At 56.8% G+C, this 26,371-nt stretch overlaps 1 protein-coding gene across 1 annotated transcript in view; it reads right to left on the bottom strand.

Annotated features, from left to right (window-relative positions):
* Positions 1-26,371, bottom strand: part of LOC145340387 (transmembrane channel-like protein 7) — a 27,301-nt gene continuing 930 nt past the window's right edge. Inside the window, exons 3-16 of the mRNA XM_080184850.1 lie at positions 26,022-26,170; positions 21,862-22,014; positions 21,659-21,756; positions 20,795-20,940; positions 20,392-20,539; positions 18,383-18,553; positions 17,596-17,741; positions 13,749-13,878; positions 10,278-10,375; positions 9,274-9,457; positions 5,260-5,390; positions 3,299-3,454; positions 2,688-2,766; positions 1-128 (exon numbers count right to left, since the gene is read on the bottom strand). Of these exons, the coding sequence (XP_080040976.1) occupies positions 66-128; positions 2,688-2,766; positions 3,299-3,454; positions 5,260-5,390; positions 9,274-9,457; positions 10,278-10,375; positions 13,749-13,878; positions 17,596-17,741; positions 18,383-18,553; positions 20,392-20,539; positions 20,795-20,940; positions 21,659-21,756; positions 21,862-22,014; positions 26,022-26,170 (1,852 nt within the window). The 3' untranslated portion in view covers positions 1-65. The remainder of the gene's footprint in view (positions 129-2,687; positions 2,767-3,298; positions 3,455-5,259; positions 5,391-9,273; positions 9,458-10,277; positions 10,376-13,748; positions 13,879-17,595; positions 17,742-18,382; positions 18,554-20,391; positions 20,540-20,794; positions 20,941-21,658; positions 21,757-21,861; positions 22,015-26,021; positions 26,171-26,371) is intronic.

Raw genomic sequence — 26,371 nt, 5'->3', positions numbered from 1 at the left:
TATATCAGAGTGTTATAGTGAGGGGTGTGGGGTATATCAGAGTGTTACAGTGAGGGGTTTTGGTATCACTGTGATGAGACGTTCAGAGCTGCGATTTTCTTTACGAGGAACTGTTTATCTCGTCCCTCCTAAGGAAGAAAGAGGAGACGTTATTACAAATGTGTGCTTCCAACCTCTGCCCTGCCACAATTCCCACCCTCTTGCTGTCTCCCTCGGTCCCCCACCCTCTCCCCGTCTCCCTCGGTCCCCCACCCTCTCCCCGTCTCCCTCGGTCCCCCACCCTCTCCCCGTCTCCCTCGGTCCCCCACCCTCTCCCCGTCTCCCTCGGTCCCCCACCCTCTCCCCGTCTCCCTCGGTCCCCCACCCTCTCCCCGTCTCCCTCGGTCCCCCACCCTCTCCCCGTCTCCCTCGGTCCCCCACCCTCTCCCCGTCTCCCTCGGTCCCCCACCCTCTCCCCGTCTCCCTCGGTCCCCCACCCTCTCCCCGTCTCCCTCGGTCCCCCACCCTCTCCCCGTCTCCCTCGGTCCCCCACCCTCTCCCCGTCTCCCTCGGTCCCCCACCCTCTCCCCGTCTCCCTCGGTCCCCCACCCTCTCCCCGTCTCCCTCGGTCCCCCACCCTCTCCCCGTCTCCCTCGGTCCCCCACCCTCTCCCCGTCTCCCTCGGTCCCCCACCCTCTCCCCGTCTCCCTCGGTCCCCCACCCTCTCCCCGTCTCCCTCGGTCCCCCACCCTCTCCCCGTCTCCCTCGGTCCCCCACCCTCTCCCCGTCTCCCTCGGTCCCCCACCCTCTCCCCGTCTCCCTCGGTCCCCCACCCTCTCCCCGTCTCCCTCGGTCCCCCACCCTCTCCCCGTCTCCCTCGGTCCCCCACCCTCTCCCCGTCTCCCTCGGTCCCCCACCCTCTCCCCGTCTCCCTCGGTCCCCCACCCTCTCCCCGTCTCCCTCGGTCCCCCACCCTCTCCCCGTCTCCCTCGGTCCCCCACCCTCTCCCCGTCTCCCTCGGTCCCCCACCCTCTCCCCGTCTCCCTCGGTCCCCCACCCTCTCCCCGTCTCCCTCGGTCCCCCACCCTCTCCCCGTCTCCCTCGGTCCCCCACCCTCTCCCCGTCTCCCTCGGTCCCCCACCCTCTCCCCGTCTCCCTCGGTCCCCCACCCTCTCCCCGTCTCCCTCGGTCCCCCACCCTCTCCCCGTCTCCCTCGGTCCCCCACCCTCTCCCCGTCTCCCTCGGTCCCCCACCCTCTCCCCGTCTCCCTCGGTCCCCCACCCTCTCCCCGTCTCCCTCGGTCCCCCACCCTCTCCCCGTCTCCCTCGGTCCCCCACCCTCTCCCCGTCTCCCTCGGTCCCCCACCCTCTCCCCGTCTCCCTCGGTCCCCCACCCTCTCCCCGTCTCCCTCGGTCCCCCACCCTCTCCCCGTCTCCCTCGGTCCCCCACCCTCTCCCCGTCTCCCTCGGTCCCCCACCCTCTCCCCGTCTCCCTCGGTCCCCCACCCTCTCCCCGTCTCCCTCGGTCCCCCACCCTCTCCCCGTCTCCCTCGGTCCCCCACCCTCTCCCCGTCTCCCTCGGTCCCCCACCCTCTCCCCGTCTCCCTCGGTCCCCCACCCTCTCCCCGTCTCCCTCGGTCCCCCACCCTCTCCCCGTCTCCCTCGGTCCCCCACCCTCTCCCCGTCTCCCTCGGTCCCCCACCCTCTCCCCGTCTCCCTCGGTCCCCCACCCTCTCCCCGTCTCCCTCGGTCCCCCACCCTCTCCCCGTCTCCCTCGGTCCCCCACCCTCTCCCCGTCTCCCTCGGTCCCCCACCCTCTCCCCGTCTCCCTCGGTCCCCCACCCTCTCCCCGTCTCCCTCGGTCCCCCACCCTCTCCCCGTCTCCCTCGGTCCCCCACCCTCTCCCCGTCTCCCTCGGTCCCCCACCCTCTCCCCGTCTCCCTCGGTCCCCCACCCTCTCCCCGTCTCCCTCGGTCCCCCACCCTCTCCCCGTCTCCCTCGGTCCCCCACCCTCTCCCCGTCTCCCTCGGTCCCCCACCCTCTCCCCGTCTCCCTCGGTCCCCCACCCTCTCCCCGTCTCCCTCGGTCCCCCACCCTCTCCCCGTCTCCCTCGGTCCCCCACCCTCTCCCCGTCTCCCTCGGTCCCCCACCCTCTCCCCGTCTCCCTCGGTCCCCCACCCTCTCCCCGTCTCCCTCGGTCCCCCACCCTCTCCCCGTCTCCCTCGGTCCCCCACCCTCTCCCCGTCTCCCTCGGTCCCCCACCCTCTCCCCGTCTCCCTCGGTCCCCCACCCTCTCCCCGTCTCCCTCGGTCCCCCACCCTCTCCCCGTCTCCCTCGGTCCCCCACCCTCTCCCCCTCTCCCTCGGTCCCCCACCCTCTCCCCTCTCCCTCGGTCCCCCACCCTCTCCCCCTCTCCCTCGGTCCCCCACCCTCTCCCCGTCTCCCTCGGTCCCCCACCCTCTCCCCGTCTCCCTCGGTCCCCCACCCTCTCCCCGTCTCCCTCGGTCCCCCACCCTCTCCCCGTCTCCCTCGGTCCCCCACCCCCTCCCCGTCTCCCTCGGTCCCCCACCCCCTCCCCGTCTCCCTCGGTCCCCCACCCCCTCCCCGTCTCCCTCAGTTCCCCACCCTCTCCCCCCTTCCTCAATCCCCCGCCCTCTCCCTCTCTCCCTCAATCGCCCACCCTCTCAATCACAGTCCCCTGTCCATTACCTGGTGCAGTTGTCTCTTTAGCTGTGAGATTGTGTCTGTGTATCCACTGGACTTTACCACAAGGAACAGTAACACCACACTGTCACAGAGAGAGAGAGAGACAGAGAGTCAACACCTGCTAATCCCCACCCACAAACCCACCACCACCCAGCCCCTTTGCAACTGAGTCGAGGGAGAGAAAGAGGTCTCCATCGAGGGTCTGACCCCTCGCTGTGGGGGAGCAGGTCTCCCCAGGGGGACTGACCCCTCACTTGGGGGGGAAACGGGACTGCCCAGGGGGACTGACCCCTCACTGGGGGGGAAACGGGTCTCCCCAGGGGGACTGACCCCTCGCTGGGGGGGAAAACGGGTCTCCCCAGGGGGACTGACCCCTCGCTGGGGGGGAAACGGGTCTCCCCAGGGGGACTGACCCCTCGCTGGGGGGGAAACGGGTCTCCCCAGGGGGACTGACCCCTCACTGGGAGGGAGCGGGTCTCCCCAGGGGGACTGACCTCTCGCTGGGACGGGTGAAGATGGGTGTCCCCAGGGAGAGTCTCCAGCCCTTACTGCTCGCTGGTGGTCTTGCTGTGTGAGGGTGGGTGTGTGTGTGTGTGTCTGTGAGGGGTTCTCACCTGGACAGGGCAAAGAGAGGTACCAGGAAAGGCAGGGAGCCGATGAAGTTGAGGAAACTGCGGGTGTAGTGGGGCAGTCCGTTCACCAGCCTGGGTACTGTGTCCCAGATCGAATCCAGCTCACGGAATGGACCACAGGCTCTCGATGGGTGAATCCTGTTCAGAGACAGACAGACTGTGAGAGGGATCACAGACAATGGCTTAAACCCCCTCCCCATCCCCTCCCTCACTGTCAACAGTAACCCCCCCAACCCTCACCACATCTCTCCATTCACTGAAACCACTCCACCTCTCTCCTTCACTATCTCCATTTCTCAATATCACCCACACCTTTCTCTCTCTCAGTCCCACTCCCTCTCTTTCTCTATCCCTTTCTCTCTCTCTCTCCCTCTCTCTGTCTGCGCCTCTCCCTCTCTGTCTCTGTCCGTCCCTCCCGCTTTGTCTCTGCTCCTCTATCTCTTTATGTGCCTCTCTCTTTTCTCTCCCTCTCCCCCCTCTCTCTGTCTCTGTCCCTCCCTCTCTGTCCCTGACCTGTCCTCTCTCTGTCCCTTTTTTTCTCTATCTGTCTCTCTCTCCCTCTCTCTCTATCTGTCTCTCTCTCCCTCTCTCTCTATCTGTCTCTCTCTCCCTCTCTCTCTATCTGTCTCCCTCTCCCTCTCTCTCTATCTGTCTCTCTCTCCCTCTGTCTCTCTCTCCCTCTGTCTCTCTCTCCCTCTGTCTCTCTCTCCCTCTGTCTCTATCTGTCTCTCTCTCCCTCTGTCTCTATCTGTCTCTCTCTCCCTCTCTCTCTATCTGTCTCTCTCTCCCTCTCTCTCTATCTGTCTCTCTCTCCCTCTCTCTCTATCTGTCTCTCTCTCCTCTCTCTCTATCTGTCTCTCTCTCCCTCTCTCTCTATCTGTCTCTCTCTCCCTCTCTCTCTATCTGTCTCTCTCTCCCTCTCTCTCTCTCTCTATCTGTCTCTCTCTCCCTCTCTCTCTCTCTCTATCTGTCTCTCTCTCCCTCTCTGTCCCTCTTTCTCTCTCCCTATCTGTCTCTCTCTCCCTCTCTGTCCCTCTTTCTCTCTCCCTGTCCCTCCCCTCTCTCTGTCCCCCTCTCTCGCTCTCTCTGTCCCTCCCCCCTTCTCTGCCCCCTCGTCCCTCCCCCTCCCCCTCTCTCTTTCTCTGTCTGTCCCTCCCGCTCGATCTCTCTATGTCTCTCTGTCCCTCCTCTCTCTCTGTCCCTCCTCCCACCTCTCTCTCTCTGTTCCCACTTCTTTCTCTCTCTGTTCATCTCTCTCTCTCTCTTCCCACTTCTTTCTCTCTCTGTCCATCTTTCTCTCTCTGTTCCCACTTCCCTCTCTCTCTGTCCCTCTCTCTCCCTCTCTCTATCTCTGTCTCTGACTCTCTGTCCCTCTCCCCCTCTCTCTGTTCCTCCCCCGCTCTCTGTCTCTCTTTGTCCTTCTTCCTTTCTCTGTCCCTCTCTCTTTCTCTGTCCCTCTCTCTCTCTGTCTCCCTCCCTGTCTCCCCCCCTCTCTGTCCCTGCCTCTCTCTTTCTCTCTGTCTCCTCCCTCTACCTCTCTCTGTCTCCCCCCTCTCTGTCTGTCTCCCCCTCCTCTGTCTGTCTCCCCCTCCCTCTCTCTCTCTCTCTGTCTGTCTCCCCCTCTCTCTCTCTCCCCCTCTCTCTCTCTCTCTGTCTGTCTCCCCCTCTCTCTCTCTCCCCCTCTCTCTCTCTCTCCCCCCCTCTCTCTCTCTGTCTGTCTCCCCCTCTCTCTCTCTCCCCCTCTCTCTCTCTCTCTCTCTCTCTCTCCCCCCCCCTCTCTCTCTCTCTGTCTGTCTCCCCCTCTCTCTCTCTCTCTCTCTCCCCACCCCCCCTCTCTCTCTCTCTCTCTCCCCCTCTCTCTCTCTCTCTCTCTCTCTGTTCCTCTCTCTCCAGTTGCCAGGTGACCTTCCCGGAGTGTAGGGAGGGTTGGGAATGGTTCTTACGAGGTGATGCTGTATGTGAAGGGGACTAAGGCCAAGGCCAGACCAAACAGAAGGACCACCAGGAAGAAGAAGATGGAGCTCGAGGCTCGGAAAGTCCGGTTCGAGGGTCGACAGTTGGTCAACAGGGTCAGCTATAGGGAGAAGCACAGAGTAAGGTCAGAGACAACCCCCCCATTACCCCAATAATCCCCCCTTCCCGATCTCCCCCCATCACCCCAATAACCCCCGTCCCTGACCTCCCACCATTACCCCAATAATCCCCCCTCCCCAATCTCCCCCATCACCCCAATAACCCCCAACCCCGACCTCCCCCCATCACCCCGATAATCCCCCCTCCCCCCATCACCCCGATAATCCCCCCTCCCCCCATCACCCCAATAACCCCCCCATCACCCCAATAATCCCCCGTCCCTGACCTCCCCCATTACCCCAATAATCCCCTCCCCGACCTCCCCCATCACCCCAATAATCCCCCATCACCCCAATAACCCCCCCTCCCTCCATCAACCCAATAACCCCCATCCCCGACCTCCCCCCATCACCCCAATAACCCCCAACCCCGACCTCCCCCCATCACCCCAATAACCCCCCCATCACCCCAATAATCCCCCATCCCTGACCTCCCCCCATTACCCCAATTATCCCCTCCCCGACCTCCCCCCATCAGCCCAATAATCCCCTGTCCCCCCATCACCCCAATAACCCCCCTCCCTCCATCACCCCAATAATCCCCCGTCCCCAACCTCCCTCCATCACCCAATAACCCCCCGTCCCTGACCTCACCCCCATAACCCACCGTCCCTGACCTCACCCCCATAACCCCAATAACCTCCCCTCCCCGATCTCCCTCCATCACCCCAATAACCCCCCCCAACCTCCCCCATCCCCGACCTACCCCCATCACCCCAATAACCCCCCCCGACCTACCCCCATCACCCCAATAATCCCCCCTCCCCGACCTCTCCCAACACCCCAATAATCCCCCTCCCCCCATCACCCCAATAATCCCCCTCCCCGATCTCCCCCCATCACCCCAATAATCCCCCTCCCCGATCTCCCCCATCACCCCAATAATCCCCCTCCCCGACCTCCCCCATCACCCCAATAACCCCCCCTCCCCGACCTCACCCCTATAACCCCCCCTCCCTGACCTCCCCCCATCACGCCAATAAACCCCCCCTCCCTGACCTCCCCCCATCACGCCAATAAACCCCCGTCCCCAACCTCCCCCCATCACCCCAATAACCCCCATCCCCGAACTCTCCCCTCAGAGTGAGTGTCCAATAACCACCACCCCCCCAGACTGTCCAATAACCTCCAACAGTGTCCCTCCCCTAGAATACCCTTCCCCACCCAAGCGCACGTCCACAGTGAGTGTTGTATGTCTGTCCCTACACCAGAGAACCCCCGCCCCCCCATCTGGGAGCGAGTGGCCAGCACATCAAGACTTTCCAAAAGAGAATCTTACCCAGGCCCCCTTCCCTCCACCCTTTCCCCATAACCTCACACATTTAGCAAGGCCAATCTGCCAGCACGGTGACACAGTGGGGTAACACTGCTGTCTCACAGCGCCAGGGACCCGGGTTCGATTCCCGGGGGCACGGTGACACAGTGGGTTAACACTGCTGTCTCACAGCGTCAGGGACCCTGGTTCGATTCCCGGGGGCACGGTGACACAGTGGGTTAACACTGCTGTCTCACAGCGCCAGGGACCCGGGTTCGATTCCCGGGGGCACGGTGACACAGTGGGTTAACACTGCTGTCTCACAGCGCCAGGGACCCGGGTTCGATTCCCGGGGGCACGGTGACACAGTGGGTTAACACTGCTGTCTCACAGCGCCAGGGACCCGGGTTCGATTCCCGGGGGCACGGTGACACAGTGGGTTAACACTGCTGTCTCACAGCGCCAGGGACCCGGGTTCGATTCCCGGGGCACGGTGACACAGTGGGTTAACACTGCTGCCTCACAGTGCCAGGGACCCGGGTTCGATTCCCCGGGGGCACGGTGACACAGTGGGTTAGCGCTGCTGTCTCACAGCGCCAGGGACCCGGGTTCGATTCCCGGGGGCACGGTGACACAGTGGGTTAGCACTGCTGTCTCACAGCGCCAGGGACCCGGGTTCGATTCCCGGGGGGCACGGTGACACAGTGGGTTAGCACTGCTGTCTCACAGCGTCAGGGACCCGGGTTCGATTCCCCGGGGGGCACGGTGACACAGTGGGTTAACGCTGCTGTCTCACAGCGCCAGGGACCCAGGTTCAAAGAGTGATACGGGTCACTGTCTACATGGAGTCTGCATATTCGCCCCGTGTCTGTGTGGATTTCATCCAGGTGCTCCAGTTTCCTCCCACAGTCTGAAAGATGTGTAGGTTAGATGGATTGGCCATGCTAAATTGTCCCTTACTGTCCAAATTAAAGTAAAAGTGTATTTATTAGTCAAAAGTAAGGCTTACATTAACACTGCAATGAAGTTACTGTGAAATTCCCCTTGTTTGCACACTCTGGCGCCTGTTCAGGTCAATGCTCCTAACCAGCACATCTTTCAGACAGTGGGGGGAAACTGGAGCACCCAGGGGAAACCCATGCAGATATTGGGAAAACGTGCAGACGCCACACAGTGAACCAAGCTGGGAATCGAACCCGGGTCCCTGGCGCTGTGAGACAGCAGTGCTAACCCACTGTGTCACCGTGACCCCCGGGAATCGAACCCGGGTCCCTGGCGCTGTGAGACAGCAGTGCTAACCCACTGTGTCACCGTGACCCCCGGGAATCGAACCCGGGTCCCTGGCGCTGTGAGACAGCAGTGCTAACCCACTGTGTCACCGTGACCCCGGGAATCGAACCCGGGTCCCTGGCGCTGTGAGACAGCAGTGTTAACCCACTGTGTCACCGTGACCCCCGGGAATCGAACCCGGGTCCCTGGCGCTGTGAGACAGCAGTGCTAACCCACTGTGTCACCGTGCCCCCCGGGAATCGAACCCGGGTCCCTGGCGCTGTGAGACAGCAGCGCTAACCCACTGTGTCACTGTGCCCCCGGGAATCGAACCCGGGTCCCTGGCGCTGTGAGACAGCAGTGTTAACCCACTGTGTCACCGTGTCCCCGGGAATCGAACCCGGGTCCCTGGCGCTGTGAGACAGCAGCGTTAACCTACTGTGTCACCGTGCCCCCCGGGAATCGAACCCGGGTCCCTGGCGCTGTGAGACAGCAGTGCTAACCCACTGTGTCACCGTGCCCCCCGGGAATTGAACCCGGGTCCCTGGCGCTGTGAGACAGCAGCGCTAACCCACTGTGTCACTGTGCCCCCGGGAATCGAACCCGGGTCCCTGGCGCTGTGCGCTGTGAGACAGCAGTGTTAACCCACTGTGTCACCGTGCCCCCGGGAATCGAACCTGGGTCCCTGGCGCTGTGAGACAGCAGTGCTAACCCACTGTGTCACCGTGCCCCCGGGGAATCGAACCCGGGTCCCTGGCGCTGTGAGACAGCAGTGCTAACCCACTGTGTCACCGTGCCCCCGGGGAATCGAACCCGGGTCCCTGGCGCTGTGAGACAGCAGCGCTAACCCACTGTGTCACTGTGCCCCCCGGGAATCGAACCCGGGTCCCTGGCGCTGTGAGGTAGCAGCGCTAACCCACTGTGTCACCGTGCCCCCGGGAATCGAACCCAGGTCCCTGACGCTGTGAGACAGCAGTGCTAACCCACTGTGTCACCGTGCCCCCGGGAATCGAACCCAGGTCCCTGACGCTGTGAGACAGCAGTGCTAACCCACTGTGTCACCGTGCCCCCGGGAATCGAACCCGGGTCCCTGACGCTGTGAGGCAGCAGCGTTAACCCACTGTGTCACCGTGCCCCCGGGAATCGAACCCGGGTCCCTGACGCTGTGAGGCAGCAGCGTTAACCCACTGTGCTGGAACAGCTGAAGTTTACAGAGGGAGGGAGTCAGAGTGATGGAGGGGAGAGGGTTTCTGGTTTTTACCCAGGGTATGACAGAACCATTCACACACTCGCTGTCTCACCTTCTTGAGGTAAAAGATGAGGATATATTTAACAGTGTTGAGCAGTGGGAGAGCAGGCGAGAAAAAGCAGCCAATCCAGCAGACCGTCTGCCCATAGACAATCTCCAAAACATTCAGCGGGACCAGGAACTCCTGTTCACCCCACAGCTGGACCGCTTTCCACTTGGAATACTGGACAATGATCCTGCAGTCAACACAGAGGGACAGCAGAGAGTCAGAACCCTCACAATAAAACCCCCTCCCTCTCCCCAACAGCACACCCCCACCTGGGAGACAGGAGGAGGCCATTCAGCCCCTCGAGCCTGTTACACAGGAACAGGAGGAGGCCATTCAGCCCCTCGAGCCTGTTACACAGGAACAGGAGGAGGCCATTCAGCCCCTCCAGCCTGTTACACAGGGACAGGAGGAGGCCATTCAGCCCCTCGAGCCTGTTACACAGGAACAGGAGGAGGCCATTCAGCCCCTCCAGCCTGTTACACAGGGACAGGAGGAGGCCATTCAGCCCCTCGAGCCTGTTACACAGGGACAGGAGGAGGCCATTCAGCCCCTCGAGCCTGTTACCCAGGAACAGGAGGAGGCCATTCAGCCCCCTCAAGCCTGTTACCCAGGAACAGGAGGAGGCCATTCAGCCCCTCGAGCCTGTTACCCAGGAACAGGAGGAGGCCATTCAGCCCCTCCAGCCTGTTACACAGGAACAGGAGGAGGCCATTCAGCCCCTCCAGCCTGTTACACAGGAACAGGAGGAGGCCATTCAGCCCCTCGAGCCTGTTACACAGGAACAGGAGGAGGCCATTCAGCCCCTCCAGCCTGTTACACAGGAACAGGAGGAGGCCATTCAGCCCCTCCAGCCTGTTACACAGGAACAGGAGGAGGCCATTCAGCCCCTCCAGCCTGTTACACGGAACAGGAGGAGGCCATTCAGCCCCTCGAGCCTGTTACACAGGAACAGGAGGTGGTCCTGGTGAACGCGTTTCTCTCCACCCTGCTGGCCTGTGAAAGCTCACTTTCGTGGAAAGTCGACCAGCATCATGATGAGCACCACGATGAGGAGGTCAAAAATCATCAGTTTGTACATCTCCTGTCCAATCTTTGTCTCCCAGCACTGCAGACAGAGAGAGAAAGAGATTAATTATCAGGGGACTCCAACAACGTGCACACACCCACTCCTGTCCCCCCTTCACCACCCCCCCCGCTCATACACACACCCCCACACAACCAATCCCACCCACAGGGACACACCCCAAGCATTCCCACGGTCTCCCAACAGGGAAGGTAACACCACAGCTCCTCAAACCCCAAGGCCCAGGTAATATTGTGCTTAGAAGTAACCTGTGTCCAAACACAGCGAGACTTGGTCAATATCCTGGCTCGGGCTGATAAGTGGCAGTAACATTCACACCACACAATGCCAGGCAGTGACCGTCTCCAATAAGAGACACTCTAACCATCGCCCCTTGACATTCGGTGGTGTGACCATTACTGAATCCCTTGCTGTCATCATCCTGGGCGTTACCATTGACCAGACTCTGAACTGGGACCCAGCCAGAGAAATACTGTGGCTCCCAGAGCAGGTCAGAGGCTGGGAATCCTGCAGAGAGTAACTCACCTCCTGACTCCCCCCAAAGCCTGTCCACATCTACAAGGACACAAGTCAGGAGTGTGATGGAATACTCTCCACTTGCCTGGATGAGTGCAGCTCCCAACAACACTCGAGAAGCTCAACACCATCCAGGACAAAGCAGCCCCCACTCGATCGACACACTAACCCCCACCATCAACATTCAGTCCCTCCACCACCGACACACAGAGGCAGCCGTGTGTACCATCTACAAGATGCACTGCAGTGACTCACCAAGGCTCCTTCAACAGCACCTTCCAAACCCGCCACCTCTACCACCTAGAAGGACAAGGGCAGCAGACACATGGGGAACACCACCACCTGCAAGCTCCCCCTCCGAGCCCCACACACACCATCCTGACTTGGAAATATATCGGCCGTTCCTTCACTGTCACTGGGTCAAAATCCTGGAACTCCCTCCCTAACAGCACTGTGGGTGTACCTACACCACACGGACTGACTGATGTCCAATAACAATCCTGGAACTCCCTCCCTAACAGCACTGTGGGTGTACCTACATCAAATGGGGATTGCAGTGGGTTGAAGATGGCAGCTCACCCACCACCTTCTTGAGGGGCAATTTGGGATGGGTAATAAATGCAGGGTCTAGCCAATGACGCCCACAGACCTGTGAAAAGATAACTCTTGGCTGAGCTATGGTGAATGGTAATGTCTTTATAACCTGGCCCAGAGTGAGTTCAGCTCACTCAAGATGGCCCTGAGGTCATGCCTCGAACATGGTTCACTCATGTGTCGTGTGTGAGAGAGAGTGTGTGTGTGGGGATGGAGAGTGCGTGCGAGAGAGAGTGCGTGCGAGAGAGAGCGCGTGCGAGAGAGAGCGCGTGCGAGAGAGAGCGCGTGCGAGAGAGAGCGTGTGCGAGAGAGAGCGTGCGTGTGTGTGTGAGTGAGAGAGTGTGTGTGTGAGTGAGAGTGTGTGTGAGTGAGAGAGTGTGTGTGAGTGAGAGAGTGTGTGTGTGAGTGAGAGAGTGTGTGTGTGAGTGAGAGAGTGTGTGTGAGTGAGAGAGTGTGTGTGTGAGAGAGTGTGTGTGTGAGTGAGAGAGTGTGTGTGTGAGTGAGAGAGTGTGTGTAAGTGAGTGTGTGTGTGAGAGAGTGTGTGTGTGTGTGAGAGAGCGTGTGTGTGTGTGTGTGTGAGAGAGAGTGTGTGTGTGTGTGTGAGAGAGAGTGTGTGTGTGTGTGTGAGAGAGAGTGTGTGTGTGTGTGTGTGTGAGAGAGAGAGAGAGTGTGTGAGTGAGAGAGTGTGTGAGTGAGAGAGTGTGAGTGAGAGAGTGTGTGAGTGAGAGAGTGTGTGTAAGTGAGTGTGTGCGAGAGAGAGAGAGTGTGTGTGTGTGAGAGAGAGTGTGTGTGTGAGAGAGAGAGAGAGTGTGTGTGTGTGTGTGTGTGTGAGAGTGTGTGTGTGAGTGAGAGAGTGTGTGTGTGAGTGAGAGTGTGTGTGGTGTGAGTGAGAGTGTGTCTGTGAGTGAGAGTGTGTCTGTAAGTGAGTGTGTGTGTGAGAGTGTGTGTGTGTGTGAGTGAGAGAGTGTGTGTGGAGAGAGTGTGTGAGTGAGAGAGTGTGTGAGTGAGAGAGTGTGTGAGTGAGAGAGTGTGTGAGTGAGAGAGTGTGTGAGTGAGAGAGTGTGTGTGAGTGAGAGAGTGTGTGTGAGTGAGAGAGAGTGTGTGGAGAGAGAGTGTGTGTGAGTGAGAGAGAGTGTGTGAGAGTGAGAGAGGTGTGTGTGAGTGAGAGAGTGTGTGTGAGTGAGAAGGTGTGTGTGAGTGAGAGAGTGTGTGTGAGTGAGAGAGTGTGTGTGAGTGAGAGAGTGTGTGTGAGTGAGAGTGTGTGTGTGGTGTGAGAGAGTGTGTGGTGTGTGAGAGGTGTGTGTGTGTGTGTGAGAGTGTGTGTGTGTGTGAGAGAGAGTGTGGTGTGTGTGAGAGGGAGTGAGTGAGAGTGTGTGTGAGTGAGAGTGTGTGTGAGTGAGAGAGTGTGTGTGAGTGAGAGAGTGTGTGTGAGTGAGAGAGTGTGTGAGAGAGAGAGAGAGTGTGTGTGTGTGAGAGAGAGTGTGTGTGTGTGTGAGAGAGAGAGTGTGTGTGAGTGAGAGAGTGTGTGTGAGTGAGAGAGTGTGTGTGAGTGAGAGAGTGTGTGTGAGTGAGAGAGTGTGTGTGAGTGAGAGAGTGTGTGTGAGAGAGAGAGTGTGTGTGAGAGAGAGAGTGTGTGTGTGTGTGAGAGAGAGAGTGTGTGTGTGTGTGAGTGAGAGAGTGTGTGTGAGTGAGAGAGTGTGGAGACAGTGTGTGTGTGAGACAGTGTGTGTGGGGGAGACAGTGTGTGTGGGGGAGACAGTGTGTGTGGGGGAGACAGTGTGTGTGGGGGAGACAGTGTGTGTGGGGGAGACAGTGTGTGTGGGGGAGACAGTGTGTGTGGGGGAGACAGTGTGTGTGGGGGAGACAGTGTGTGTGGGGGAGACAGTGTGTGTGGGGGAGACAGTGTGTGTGGGGGAGACAGTGTGTGTGGGGGAGACAGTGTGTGTGGGGGAGACAGTGTGTGTGGGGGAGACAGTGTGTGTGGGGGAGACAGTGTGTGTGGGGGAGACAGTGTGTGTGGGGGAGACAGTGTGTGTGGGGGAGACAGTGTGTGTGGGGGAGACAGTGTGTGTGGGGGAGACAGTGTGTGTGGGGGAGACAGTGTGTGTGGGGGAGACAGTGTGTGTGGGGGAGACAGTGTGTGTGGGGGAGACAGTGTGTGTGGGGAGACAGTGTGTGTGGGGGAGACAGTGTGTGTGGGGGAGACAGTGTGTGTGGGGGAGACAGTGTGTGTGGGGGAGACAGTGTGTGTGGGGAGACAGTGTGGTGAATCCCGGCTCCTTACTTGATACTGTCTGTAGTTATATCCACAGGGTTGGCAATTGGAGGCCGATGTCATCTCACCCTTACAGGTTATCTGATCCCAGAGAGTGTACAGCAACACTCCAAGACTAGCCAGCTTCAGAAACACTGACCTGCAGAGAGAGAGAGAGACACAGCAGCAGGACAGGGTTAGTGCAACAGTGCAGAGGCTGAGGGAGGGAGTGTCACAGTTTAGGGAGGGAGGGAGTGTCACAGTTTGGGGGCTGAGGGGGGGACGGACGGGGGGAGGGAGGGAGTGTCACAGTTTGGAGACAGAGGGAGGGAGTGTCACAGTTTGGGGGCTGAGGGAGGGAGGGAGTGTCACAGTTTGGGGACGGAGGGGGGGACGGACGGGGGGAGGGAGGGAGTGTCACAGTTTGGAGACAGAGGGAGGGAGTGTCACAGTTTGGGGAGGGAGGGAGTGTCACAGTTTGGGGAGGGAGGGAGTGTCACAGTTTGGGGAGGGAGGGAGTGTCACAGTTTGGGGACGGAGGGAGGGAGTTTCACAGTTTGGGGACAGAGGGAGGGAGGGAGTGTCACAGTTTGGAGAGGGAGGGAGGGAGGGAGTGTCACAGTTTGGGGACGGAGGGAGGGAGGGAGTGTCACAGTTTGGGGACGGAGGGAGGGAGGGAGGGAGTGTCACAGTTTGGGGACGGAGGGAGGGAGGGAGTGTCACAGTTTGGGGACGGAGGGAGGGAGGGAGTGTCACAGTTTGTGGACGGAGGGAGGGAGGGAGTTTCACAGTTTGGGGACAGAGGGAGGGATGGAGTGTCACAGTTTGGGGACGGAGGGAGGGAGTGTCACAGTTTGGGGACGGAGGGAGGGAGGGAGTGTCACAGTTTGGGGACAGAGGGAGGGAGGGAGTGTCACAGTTTGGGGACGGAGGGAGGGAGGGAGTGTCACAGTTTGGGGACGGAGGGAGGGAGGGAGTGTCACAGTTTGTGGACGGAGGGAGGGAGTGTCACAGTTTGGGGACGGAGGGAGGGAGTGTCACAGTTTGGGGAGGGAGGGAGGGAGTGTCACAGTTTGGGGACGGAGGGAGGGAGGGAGTGTCACAGTTTGGAGAGGGAGGGAGGGAGTGTCACAGTTTGGGGACGGAGGGAGGGAGGGAGGGAGTGTCACAGTTTGGAGAGGGAGGGAGGGAGTGTCACAGTATGGGGACGGAGGGAGGGAGGGAGTGTCACAGTTTGGAGAGGGAGGGAGGGAGGGAGTGTCACAGTTTGGAGACGGAGGGAGGGAGTTTCACAGTTTGTGGACGGAGGGAGGGAGTGTCACAGTTTGGGGACGGAGGGAGGGAGGGAGTGTCACAGTTTGGGGACGGAGGGAGGGAGGGAGTGTCACAGTTTGGGGACGGAGGGAGGGAGGGAGTGTCACAGTTTGGGGACGGAGGGAGGGAGGGAGTGTCACAGTTTGGAGAGGGAGGGAGTGTCACAGTTTGGGGATGGAGGGAGGGAGGGAGTGTCACAGTTTGGAGAGGGAGGGAGGGAGGGAGTGTCACAGTTTGGGGACGGAGGGAGGGAGGGAGTTTCACAGTTTGGGGACAGAGGGAGGGATGGAGTGTCACAGTTTGGGGACGGAGGGAGGGAGGGAGTGTCACAGTTTGGAGAGGGAGGGAGGGAGGGAGGGAGTGTCACAGTTTGGGGACGGAGGGAGGGAGGGAGTTTCACAGTTTGGGGACAGAGGGAGGGATGGAGTGTCACAGTTTAGGGATGGAGTGTCACAGTTTGGGGATGGAGGGAGGGAGGGAGTGTCACAGTTTGGAGAGGGAGGGAGGGAGGGAGTGTCACAGTTTGGGGACGGAGGGAGGGAGGGAGTTTCACAGTTTGGGGACAGAGGGAGGGAGGGAGTGTCACAGTTTGGAGAGGGAGGGAGGGAGGGAGTGTCACAGTTTGGGGACGGAGGGAGGGAGGGAGTGTCACAGTTTGGGGACGGAGGGAGGGAGGGAGTGTCACAGTTTGGGGACGGAGGGAGGGAGGGAGTGTCACAGTTTGTGGACGGAGGGAGGGAGTGTCACAGTTTGGGGACGGAGGGAGGGAGGGAGTGTCACAGTTTGTGGACGGAGGGAGGGAGTGTCACAGTTTGGGGACGGAGGGAGGGAGGGAGTGTCACAGTTTGGGGAGGGAGGGAGGGAGGGAGGGAGTGTCACAGTTTGGGGAGGGAGGGAGGGAGGGAGGGAGTGTCACAGTTTGGGGAGGGAGGGACTGTCACAGTTTGGGGACGGAGGGAGGGAGGGAGTGTCACAGTTTGGAGAGGGAGGGAGGGAGGGAGTGTCACAGTTTGGGGACGGAGGGAGGGAGGGAGGGAGTGTCACAGTTTGGGGACGGAGGGAGGGAGGGAGTGTCACAGTTTGGGGACGGAGGGAGGGAGGGAGTGTCACAGTTTGGGGACGGAGGGAGGGAGGGAGTGTCACAGTTTGGAGAGGGAGGGAGGGAGGGAGTGTCACAGTTTGGGGATGGAGGGAGGGAGGGAGTGTCACAGTTTGGAGAGGGAGGGAGGGAGGGAGTGTCACAGTTTGGGGACGGAGGGAGGGAGGGAGTTTCACAGTTTGGGGACAGAGGGAGGGATGGAGTGTCACAGTTTGGGGACGGAGGGAGGGAGGGAGTGTCACAGTTTGGAGAGGGAGGGAGGGAGGGAGTGTCACAGTTTGGGGACGGAGGGAGGGAGGGAGTTTCACAGTTTGGGGACAGAGGGAGGGATGGAGTGTCACAGTTTAGGGATGGAGTGTCACAGTTTGGGGATGGAGGGAGGGAGGGAGTGTCACAGTTTGGAGAGGGAGGGAGGGAGGGAGTGTCACAGTTTGGGGACGGAGGGAGGGAGGGAGTTTCACAGTTTGGGGACAGAGGGAGGGAGGGAGTGTCACAGTTTGGAGAGGGAGGGAGGGAGGGAGTGTCACAGTTTGGGGACGGAGGGAGGGAGGGAGTGTCACAGTTTGGGGACGGAGGGAGGGAGGGAGTGTCACAGTTTGGGGACGGAGGGAGGGAGGGAGTGTCACAGTTTGTGGACGGAGGGAGGGAGTGTCACAGTTTGGGGACGGAGGGAGGGAGGGAGTGTCACAGTTTGTGGACGGAGGGAGGGAGTGTCACAGTTTGGGGACGGAGGGAGGGAGGGAGTGTCACAGTTTGGGGAGGGAGGGAGGGAGGGAGGGAGTGTCACAGTTTGGGGAGGGAGGGAGGGAGGGAGTGTCACAGTTTGGGGAGGGAGGGACTGTCACAGTTTGGGGACGGAGGGAGGGAGGGAGTGTCACAGTTTGGAGAGGGAGGGAGGGAGTGTCACAGTTTGGGGACGGAGGGAGGGAGGGACTGTCACAGTTTGGGGACGGAGGGAGGGAGGGAGTGTCACAGTTTGGAGAGGGAGGGAGGGAGTGTCACAGTTTGGGGACTGAGGGAGGGAGGGAGGGAGTGTCACAGTTTGGAGACAGAGGGAGGGAGGGAGTGTCACAGTTTGGGGAGGGAGGGAGGGAGTGTCACAGTTTGGGGAGGGAGGGAGGGAGTGTCACAGTTTGGGGACTGAGGGAGGGAGGGAGGGAGTGTCACAGTTTGGAGACAGAGGGAGGGAGGGAGTGTCACAGTTTGGAGAGGGAGGGAGGGAGTGTCACAGTTTGGGGAGGGAGGGAGTGTCACAGTTTGGGGAGGGAGGGAGGGAGGGAGTGTCACAGTTTGGGGACTGAGGGAGGGAGGGAGGGAGTGTCACAGTTTGGAGACAGAGGGAGGGAGGGAGTGTCACAGTTTGGGGAGGGAGGGAGGGAGTGTCACAGTTTGGGGACTGAGGGAGGGAGGGAGTGTCACAGTTTGGGGACGGAGGGAGGGAGGTTGATGAATAATTGTCTCTACCTGATCAGACTGAGTTTGATTTCCGTGGTGGGAGAGTATTGTTCGAATCTGATGAGTTGGTTGAAGATTAACGGTGTGATGAAGTTTGCTGCAGTTATGACGATGGATGGGAGATATTGTATCAGGAGACCTGTGATCCCACTGTCCTGTGAGGAAGCAATAAAAATAACCCTCAATCCTGTCCCCCAGCAAGGGGTCAGTCCCCCTGGGCAGACCCACTCCACTCCCCCCCCCCACCAAGCAAGGGGTCAGCCCCCCTGGGCAGACCCACTCCACTCCGCACCCCCCCCCCCCACCAAGCAAGGGGTCAGCCCCCCTGGGGAGACCCACTTATGATGTGGGAATGCCGCTTACCCAGCGAGGGGTCAGTCCCCTGGGGAGACCCACCCCCCCCCCCCCCCCCCACCCAAGTGAGGGGTCAGTCCCCTGAGGAGACCCGTTTCCCCCCCCCCCAGCGAGGGGTCAGTCCCCCTGGGGAGTCCCGTTTCCCCCCCAGTGAGGGGTCACTCCCCCTGGGGAGACCCGTTTCCCCTCCAGTGAGGGTTTAGTCCCCCTGGGGAGTCCCGTTTCCCCTCCAGCGAGGGGTCAGTCCCCCGGGGAGACACATTCCCCCGCAGTGCGGGGTCAGTCCCCCTGGGGAGACCCGGTCCCCCCCAGCGAGGGGTCAGTCCCCCTAGGGAGAACCGTTTCCCCCCCAGTGAGGGTTTAGTCCCCCTGGGGAGTCCCGTTTCCCCCCCAGCGCGGGGTCAGTCCCCCTGGGAGATGACTGATTGAAGGAGGTTCTGACCTTGGTGTTTGCCTGGGAGAATTGTGTAGCTCTGAAAATAGCATAGAAAGCTGTTCCAATCATGGTCAGAATTAACACATTCACCAGGAGACGGGCCAGATAAATCCGAAATCTCTGACACTTGGTTCGCCCCGCAATTTCCTGTCGCAAAAACTCTTCCTGAAGATCCATCTGTCAAAACCAGGGCAAAAATCAAACACACTGGACAGAGTCATACAGCATGGAAACAGGCCCTTCAGCCCAAAGTCTATGCTGACCATGCTAGTCCCAATTACCCTCATTTGGCTCATATTCCTCTAATCCTTCCCTGTCCATGTACTTATCCAAATGCTTTTTAAACGTTGCTATAGTACCCGCCTCTACCACCTCCTCTGGCAGCTCATTCCACACATGCACCAGCCTGTGTGTGAAGAAGCTGCCCCTCAGATCCCTTTTAAATCTTTCCTCTCTCATTGTAAACCTATGCCCTCTCATTTTCAATTCCCCTTCCCTGGGGAAAAGACTACGTACATTCATCCTATCTTTGCTCCTTATGGTTTACAATAATGTCACCCTTCATTCTTCTATGTTCCAAGGAATAAAGTCCTAGCATGGCCAACCGCCCCCTATAACCCAGACTCACTGGTCTTGGCAACATCCTGGTAAATCTTCTTTGCACTTTTTCCAGTTTATCAATGTCTTTCCTATGTCAGGGTGGCCTAAACTGTACACAATACTCCAAGTGTGAACTCACCAACCACTTATACAACTGGAACATAATGCCCCAATTCCTGTACTCAGTGCCCTGACTGATGAAAGCCAGTGTGCTAAATGCCTCTTCATCACCTGTCTACCTGTGACGCCGTTCCAACGCACTATGTATTTGTATTCCTTGGTCCCTCTGTTCTGCAGCACTCCCCAGGGTCCTACAATTCACTGTGTAAATCCTATCCTGGTTTGACTTTCCACAACGCAACACCTCATTCTTGGAAATCCATTGGCCAATCCTCAGCCCACTTCCCTAACTGATCAACACCATCCTGTAATTTTCTCCACTATCATCCACAAACTCACTAACCATGCCATGTACATTCACATCCTAATCATTCATATAAATAACCAATAACAAAGGTCTCAATAACTACCCCTGAGGCGCACCACTAATCACAGGTCTCCAACCTGAGAAATAACCTTGGACCATCACCCTCTGTTTCCTACCATCCAGCACATTTTCAATCCAATGAGCTAGCTCTCCCTGGATCCCATGCCACCTAATCTTCCAGACTAGCCGGTCGTGTGAGACCTTGTCAAAGGCCTTGCTAAAGTCCATATAAACATCATCTACTGTCCTACCCTCATCCATCCTCTTGGTTACCTCTTCGAAAAACTCAAAGATTTGTCAGACATCACTTGCCACACGCAAAGCCATGCTGACCATTCCTAATCGAATGGTGACTGTCCAAATGTTGGTGGATCCTGTCCCTCAGAATCCCCTCCAGTAACTTATCCACTGCTACTGTCAGGCTCAGCAACCTTAATTCCCTGGCATGTCTTTGCTACCCTTAAACAAGGCATAGACAGAGAGAGAGAGGGGGGTACACAGAGAGAGGGGTACACAGACAGAGAGAGAGAGGCACAAAGAGAGAGGGGTACACAGACAGAGAGAGAGGGGTACACAGACAGAGAGAGAGGGGTACACAGACAGAGAGAGAGGCACAGAGAGGAGAGACTCAGAGAGAGAGAGAGACGCGCGCACACACACACATACACACACACACACTCAGAGAAAGAGAAACACAGAGGTGCACACAGGGGGAGAGAGAGACATAGAGAGACCCAGAAGGAGGTAGAGAGAGAGAGACATAGAGAGACCCAGAAGGAGATAGAGAGAGAGAGAGAGACATAGAGAGACCCAGAAGGAGACAGAGAGAGACACACACACACAAAGGGAGAGATACAGAGAGAGAGACAGACACAGAGGAAGAGAGAGAGGGAGATCCTGATCCCCTGGTAATAGATGCAATGCTGACCTGTAACTCGTATCGGATGCTGTTGTGTTTGAGTTGGACGGCACTCCCCTGGCTAATACAGAAGTCCCAGGCGGTGAAGATTTTATTGCTGTAATTACTGAGGGTGCCATCAGCATGGAGCTGACTGTGTTTAAACCCCATCACTGCTCTGTGAAGGAGAGAAAGAGTGAGTGAGTGAAGGAGAGTGAGGGAGGGAGAGGGGCAGAGGGAGGGAGAGAGAGAGGCAGAGGGAGGGAGAGAGGCAGAGGGGGAAGGAAACTGTGAGTGAGAGAGATGTTGAAGGGACAGTGAGGGAAGGATGAGGAAGGGTGAGCAAGAGTGAGGGAGAGACCTGGCTGTGGACGGAGGATCAGAGGCCCCCAGTCCGATAGTGGACACACAGTCAGTGTGTATGGACAGTTACCTGTGTACAATCCAGCTGAAGGTGATCAGGAAGTAAGCGATGAAGGTTAGCAGGTAAGCCACAGGCAGGTGGTAACTGCAACGAAACATATCGATATTCTCCGAAGGATAAAACCCATAGAACAGATAGGAAACTTCCAGCAGTCCCTGTGAGGCAGAGTGACATCCTCATCAGACCTTTATATCACATACAGTAATAACCCTCAGCACTGACCCCCTGACAGTGCGGCACTCCCTCAGCACTGACCCCCTGACAGTGCGGCACTCCCTCAGCACTGACCCTCTGACAGTGCGGCACTCCCTCAGTACTGACCCTCTGACAGTGCAGCGCTCCCTCAGCACTGACCCTCTGACAGTGCAGCGCTCCCTCAGCACTGACCCTCTGACAGTGCGGCACTCCCTCAGCACTGACCCTCTGACAGTGCGGCACTCCCTCAGCACTGACCCTCTGACAGTGCGGCACTCCCTCAGCACTGACCCTCTGACAGTGCGGCACTCCCTCAGCACTGACCCTCTGACAGTGCGGCACTCCCTCAGCACTGACCCTCTGACAGTGCAGCGCTCCCTCAGCACTGACCCTCTGACAGTGCGGCACTCCCTCAGCACTGACCCTCTGACAGTGCGGCGCTCCCTCAGCACTGACCCTCTGACAGTGCGGCACTCCCTCAGCACTGACCTTCTGACAGTGCGGCACTCCCTCAGCACTGACCTTCTGACAGTGCGGCACTCCCTCAGCACTGACCCTCTGACAGCGCGGCGCTCCCTCAGCACTGACCCTCTGACAGTGCGGCACTCCCTCAGCACTGACCCTCTGACAGTGCGGCGCTCCCTCAGCACTGACCCTCAGTACTGGTGCAGGACTTACCGTTCCTGATAGGATATCCAAGGCGTACTCATAAAAGCTGACCAGGCCTTTGCGTGTGGGATCGTACTCTGTGCAGTTCCTGCTCTGTGGAGGGGAGGCTGAAATTAGATAAGCAGTGGTCAGCGATGTGAGACCCTGTCCCTTGATCAGACAATGGCAGGTTGGGGAATGGTTTAAACAGTGCAAATCCAGTCTTTGTTCACCTGTTGTTTTCCCATTTTCCTCTCCCCTCTGTGTCTCGAACACGATGATAGGAATCATCACTAACAGAGCGATGATTAAAAACGTGCAGAGGTTCAGCAGCACCAAAAATCGGAGGAAACTGAAATACGACCTGATTCCTGTTCCAAAGTGACCTGTCAGAGGAGAGTGAGATTGGTGATGAGGTTCAGTCCTTACCCTGCTGAAGAAGCAGTGAGTCTCGTTATGGTTCCCGTTAGAAACTCCACAGTGTTTTATGAAGCCTGCCTGACTTGGGCTCAGGTAAGCATCATAGGTTTTACTACAAGGGTGATTCAAGTAAGCCAATTTTATCAAACAAAGTTTATATAAGAGTATAGTTAACACGTAGAGTAAGAAAATTAGTAAAAACGTTTATCAATTACAAACTAGAAACAAAATAGCCACTATCATGTTTAACTCTTAATGAATATTTCAAATGTGTCCCAATTAAAACTAAAATCCAATAAACAAAATCCGTTAAACAGATTAATCACTGCACAGGCTAAAGCTCACATAATACTGGAATCCAGTCCCGTGGGTTGAATGTGGATTTCAGATGATCTTGAAAACTCAGAGCAGCTTGTAGTTATCATAACACTGAAACATTGATTCTTTACTGCAGGATGGCAATAAGCAGTGCCTCTGTAACTCTGTACAGTTACACAGCGAGCGATCCTTACCCTGCTGAATAAAGAGTGACTCTGTACAGTTACACAGCGAGCGATCCTTACCCTGCTGAATAAACAGTGGCTCTGTACAGTTACACAGCGAGCGATCCTTACCCTGCTGAATAAACAGTGACTCTGTACAGTTACACAGTGAGTGATCCTTACCCTGCTGAATAAACAGTGGCTCTGTACAGTTACACAGTGAGTGATCCTTACCCTGCTGAATAAACAGTGACTCTGTACAGTTACAGTGAGCGATCCTTACCCTGCTGAATAAACAGTGACTCTGTACTGTTACAGTGAGTGATCCTTACATAAGAACATAAGAAATAGGAGCAGGAGTAGGCCATCTAGCCCTTCGAGCCTGCCCCGCCATTCAATAAGATCATGGCTGATCTGTTGTGTCTCAGTTCCACTTTCCCGCCCTCTCCCCATAACCCTTAATCCCCTCTCTTATCAAGAACCCATCAACCCGCTTCTTAAAAATATTTAGCGAGGCAGCCTCCACCACTTCAACGGGCAGAGAATTCCAGAGATTCACCACCCTTTGAGTGAAGAAGTTCCTCCTCAACTCCGTTCTAAACCGCCCCCCCTTTATCTTGAGGCTGTGCCCCCTAGTCCTACTGTCTTTTTTGAGCGGGAAGAGTCTCTCCACCTCTATCCTATCCATCCCATTCATCATCTTATACGTCTCAATGAGATCTCCCCTCATTCTTCTAAACTCTAACGAGTACAAGCCCAGTTTATTCAGCCTCTCCTCATAGCTCAATCCCCTCAACTCCGGTATCAGCCTAGTAAACCTCCTCTGCACTCCCTCCAGGGCCAAAATATCCTTGCGCAGGTGCGGCGCCCAAAACTGCACACAGTACTCCAGCTGCGGCCTCACCAATGCCCTATACAGCTGCAGCAAGACCTCCCTACTTTTATATTCAATCCCCCTCGCTATGAAGGCCAGCATCCCATTCGCCTTCCTGACCACCTGCTGCACCTGCAAGCTGGGTTTTTGCGACTCATGCACAAGGACCCCGAGGTCCCTCTGCACCGTCGCCTGCTGCAGTTTTTCGCCACGTAAGTAATAGTCCTTCCTACCATTCTTCCTACCAAAGTGGACCACCTCACACTTGCCAACATTAAATTCCATTTGCCATTTCCTGGCCCATTCGCCCAGCCTATCTAGATCCTTCTGCAGACTCTCCACACCCTCCGCACAATTTGCCTTTCCCCCAATCTTGGTGTCATCAGCAAATTTCGACACCCTGCACTCGGTTCCCTCCTCCAGATCATCTATATAAATGGTAAATAGCTGAGGCCCCAGCACCGACCCCTGGGGCACCCCACTAGTCACCAACCGCCAATCCGAATAGCACCCATTGACCCCCACTCTCTGCCTCCTATTTGACAACCAATCCTCTATCCACGCTAACACCCTACCCCCAACTCCATGTCCCCTGACCTTCTGCAATAACCTCTTGTGAGGTACCTTGTCAAACGCCTTCTGAAAATCCAGAAAGACCACATCCACTGGCTCTCCTCTATCCACTGCCCTAGACACATCCTCATAGAACTCCAGTAAATTTGTCAGACACGACTTCCCTTTAATGAAACCGTGTTGCGTCCGCCCTATCAAGCAATTCCCTTCAAGATGCCTCGCAATTTCCTCCTTAATGACGGATTCTAACATTTTACCTACCACAAACGTTAAACTAACCGGCCTATAATTCCCCGCCTTTTGCCTGGCACCCTTCTTAAACAACGGCGTAACATTAGCCGTTTTCCAATCTTCCGGCACTTCCCCGGAATCCAGCGACTTACCCTGCTGAATAAACAGTGACTCTGTACAGTTACACAGTGAGTGATCCTTACCCTGCTGAATAAACAGTGACTCTGTACAGTTACACAGTGAGTGATCCTTACCCTGCTGAATAAACAGTGACTCTGTACAGTTACACAGTGAGCGATCCTTACCCTGCTGAATAAGCAATGACTCTGTACAGTTACAGTGAGTGATCCTTACCCTGCTGAATAAACAGTGACTCTGTACAGTTACACAGTGAGTGATCCTTACCCTGCTGAATAAACAGTGACTCTGTACAGTTACACAGTGAGTGATCCTTACCCTGCTGAATAAACAGTGACTCTGTACAGTTACACAGTGAGTGATCCTTACCCTGCTGAATAAACAGTGACTCTGTACAGTTACACAGTGAGTGATCCTTACCCTGCTGAATAAACAGTGGCTCTGTACAGTTACACAGCGAGTGATCCTTACCCTGCTGAATAAACAGTGGCTCTGTACAGTTACACAGTGAGTGATCCTTACCCTGCTGAATAAACAGTGACTCTGTACAGTTACAGTGAGTGATCCTTACCCTGCTGAATAAACAGTGACTCTGTACTGTTACACAGTGAGTGATCCTTACCCTGCTGAATAAACAGTGACTCTGTACAGTTACACAGTGAGTGATCCTTACCCTGCTGAATAAACAGTGACTCTACTGTTACACAGTGAGTGATCCTTACCCTGCTGAATAAACAGTGACTCTGTGCAGTTACACAGTGAGTGACCCTTACCCTGCTGAATAAACAGTGACTCTGTACAGTTACACAGTGAGTGATCCTTACCCTGCTGAATAAACAGTGACTCTGTACAGTTACAGTGAGTGATCCTTACCCTGCTGAATAAACAGTGACTCTGTACAGTTACACAGTGAGTGATCCTTACCCTGCTGAATAAACAGTGACTCTGTACAGTTACACAGCGAGTGATCCTTACCCTGCTGAATAAACAGTGGCTCTGTACAGTTACACAGTGAGTGCTCCTTACCCTGCTGAATAAACAGTGACTCTGTACAGTTACAGTGAGTGATCCTTACCCTGCTGAATAAACAGTGACTCTACTGTTACACAGTGAGTGATCCTTACCCTGCTGAATAAACAGTGACTCTGTACAGTTACACAGTGAGTGATCCTTACCCTGCTGAATAAACAGTGACTCTGTACAGTTACACAGTGAGTGATCCTTACCCTGCTGAATAAACAGTGACTCTGTACAGTTACACAGTGAGTGATCCTTACCCTGCTGAATAAACAGTGACTCTGTACAGTTACACAGTGAGTGATCCTTACCCTGCTGAATAAACAGTGACTCTGTACAGTTACACAGTGAGTGATCCTTACCCTGCTGAATAAACAGTGACTCTGTACAGTTACACAGTGAGTGATCCTTACCCTGCTGAATAAACAGTGACTCTGTACAGTTACACAGTGAGTGATCCTTACCCTGCTGAATAAACAGTTACTCTGTACAGTTACACAGTGAGTGATCCTTACCCTGCTGAATAAACAGTGACTCTGTACAGTTACACAGTGAGTGATCCTTACCCTGCTGAATAAACAGTGACTCTGTATGGTTACACAGTGAGTGATCCTTACTCTGCTGAATTTCTCATATTTTGAATTCTGGCTATCCATACCTTCAATATGATGCAGTGATTTCTTCCACATCTCCATATATGACAGCACATTCCTGGTCTCTGTACGGAAGTGTTTCACTGATCGCTGCCGGGCAGCGATCCACATTTGCCAGCTGCTGACTGTTCCTGAGGACTGGCTCCGGAACTGCCTGAAGTGCGTTAGAATCAGTGTTAACATTCTTGCAAACACCAGGCCCATCTCCACCCACATCCCTAATCCACGCAGAGGGCTCAGTCCCCCTGGGGGAGTGACATTTCCCCAACCAGCCCCAGTGCAGAAGGCCTGATCTTCCCTGCAGAGTGAGGAAGGGGAGAGGGGGTTGGTTTCTCTCTGACCCAGCAATCCCTCC

This window comes from Carcharhinus amblyrhynchos, unplaced genomic scaffold, assembly GCF_965287045.1.
Source record: "Carcharhinus amblyrhynchos unplaced genomic scaffold, sCarAmb.v2.hapA scaffold_971, whole genome shotgun sequence".
NCBI lineage: Eukaryota > Metazoa > Chordata > Chondrichthyes > Carcharhiniformes > Carcharhinidae > Carcharhinus > Carcharhinus amblyrhynchos.
The sequence above is the reverse complement of the archived record's forward strand: the minus strand, read 5'-3'. Positions and strand labels throughout refer to the sequence as shown.